This window comes from Oryctolagus cuniculus, chromosome X (assembly GCF_051225735.1).
Source record: "Oryctolagus cuniculus isolate XC-2025 breed Fujian yellow rabbit chromosome X, ASM5122573v1, whole genome shotgun sequence".
In the NCBI taxonomy this organism is placed as follows: Eukaryota; Metazoa; Chordata; class Mammalia; order Lagomorpha; family Leporidae; genus Oryctolagus; species Oryctolagus cuniculus.
In genome coordinates this window covers 22,666,671-22,667,794 of record NC_142888.1, presented here as the reverse complement: position 1 = coordinate 22,667,794, position 1,124 = coordinate 22,666,671, and the positions used below count along the sequence as shown (strand labels likewise).

At 47.3% G+C, this 1,124-nt stretch overlaps 1 protein-coding gene across 1 annotated transcript; it reads left to right on the top strand.

Annotated features, from left to right (window-relative positions):
• Positions 1 to 595: 595 nt before the first annotated feature.
• On the top strand, positions 596 to 907 carry LOC100340438 (histone H4-like). The gene has a single exon (XM_002720012.4). It carries the CDS (start codon positions 596 to 598, stop codon positions 905 to 907), a length of 312 nt encoding a protein of 103 aa, XP_002720058.1.
• The last annotated feature ends 217 nt before the right edge of the window (positions 908 to 1,124 follow it).

Sequence of the window (1,124 nt, the reverse complement as noted above, 5' to 3'; positions counted from 1 at the left end):
ATGCTTTGTGGGATGCAGAGGTGACATGGTATGACATGTGGCAGAGGAGACGAGATGTGATGCAATGTGCTGGGCAGGGGAGACTTGACAATACACAATGTAAGACAGGATCAAGTGATCAAATAGGACCGAGTGTATGGAAACAATAATAAACAGAATTAAAAAGGACAGAAGACTCCAACATGGGAAACAGTCAATACAGTAGACTCACAGAATGACAATCACTTTAAGTAGCACTCTGACCTCAGAATCAGCACTTAAGTCACTCCAGTCTGGCTGGAAAGCCCAGGGGGGCCATAACAGGCATGGAAAGCCAGCACACTCTGGCAAAAGATGTCTTACATAAAGGACCCCTCTGGGTAAGATCCCAATGGAAAGAAGGGGCCACCAAAGAAGGATGTATTTTTCTCTGAAAAGAGGAGAGAACTTCCACTTTGCTTACTGCCTTGTTGAGCTAGTGGATTCAGAAAGCTTCCATAGCTGAGACAGCTCATGTCAAGAGCCTTAGGTGATTACTCATGTCATACATAGGAGTGGTCATTATGAAATAAACAACAAGAGACCACTTTCTAGCTGAGTGTAGGAAGCTTTCGACATGTCTGGACGCAGCAAGGGTGGGAAGGGCCTAGGCAAGGGCGGTGCCAAGCGCCACTGCAAGGTGCTGCGAGACAACATCCAGGGCATCACCAAGCCCGCCATCTGCCACCTGGCCCGGCGTGGCGGCATCAAGTGCATCTCAGGGATCATCTACAAGGAGACCCACGGCGTGCTCAAGGTCTTCTTGGAGAATGTCATCCACGATGCAGTCACCTACACGGAGCATGCCAAGTGCAAGACGGTCATGGCCATGGATATGGTCTACACGCTCAAGTGCCAGGGCCGCACGCTCTACGGCTTCAGCAGCTGAGCTCCCCACAGCCCAAGACCCCCACCCAAAGGCCCTTTTCAGGGCCAAAATAAATAAATAAATAAATAAACAACAAGAGTCACTGTGTATTAATTTCCTATGCAGGACCTCTGTCCCCAAAGAATTTTACCATGAAACTTAATAGTAAAACTTGTTCTCAAGAATCGCTTCCTTTTAGTGTTTTAAAAGGAGGATATTATTATGCCACATAAGTAAT

What these genes read in the sequence shown, in the direction of transcription:
- LOC100340438 (XM_002720012.4), top strand. Translation starts at nt 596, where the DNA reads ATGTCTGGACGCAGCAAGGGTGGGAAGGGCCTAGGCAAGGGCGGTGCC.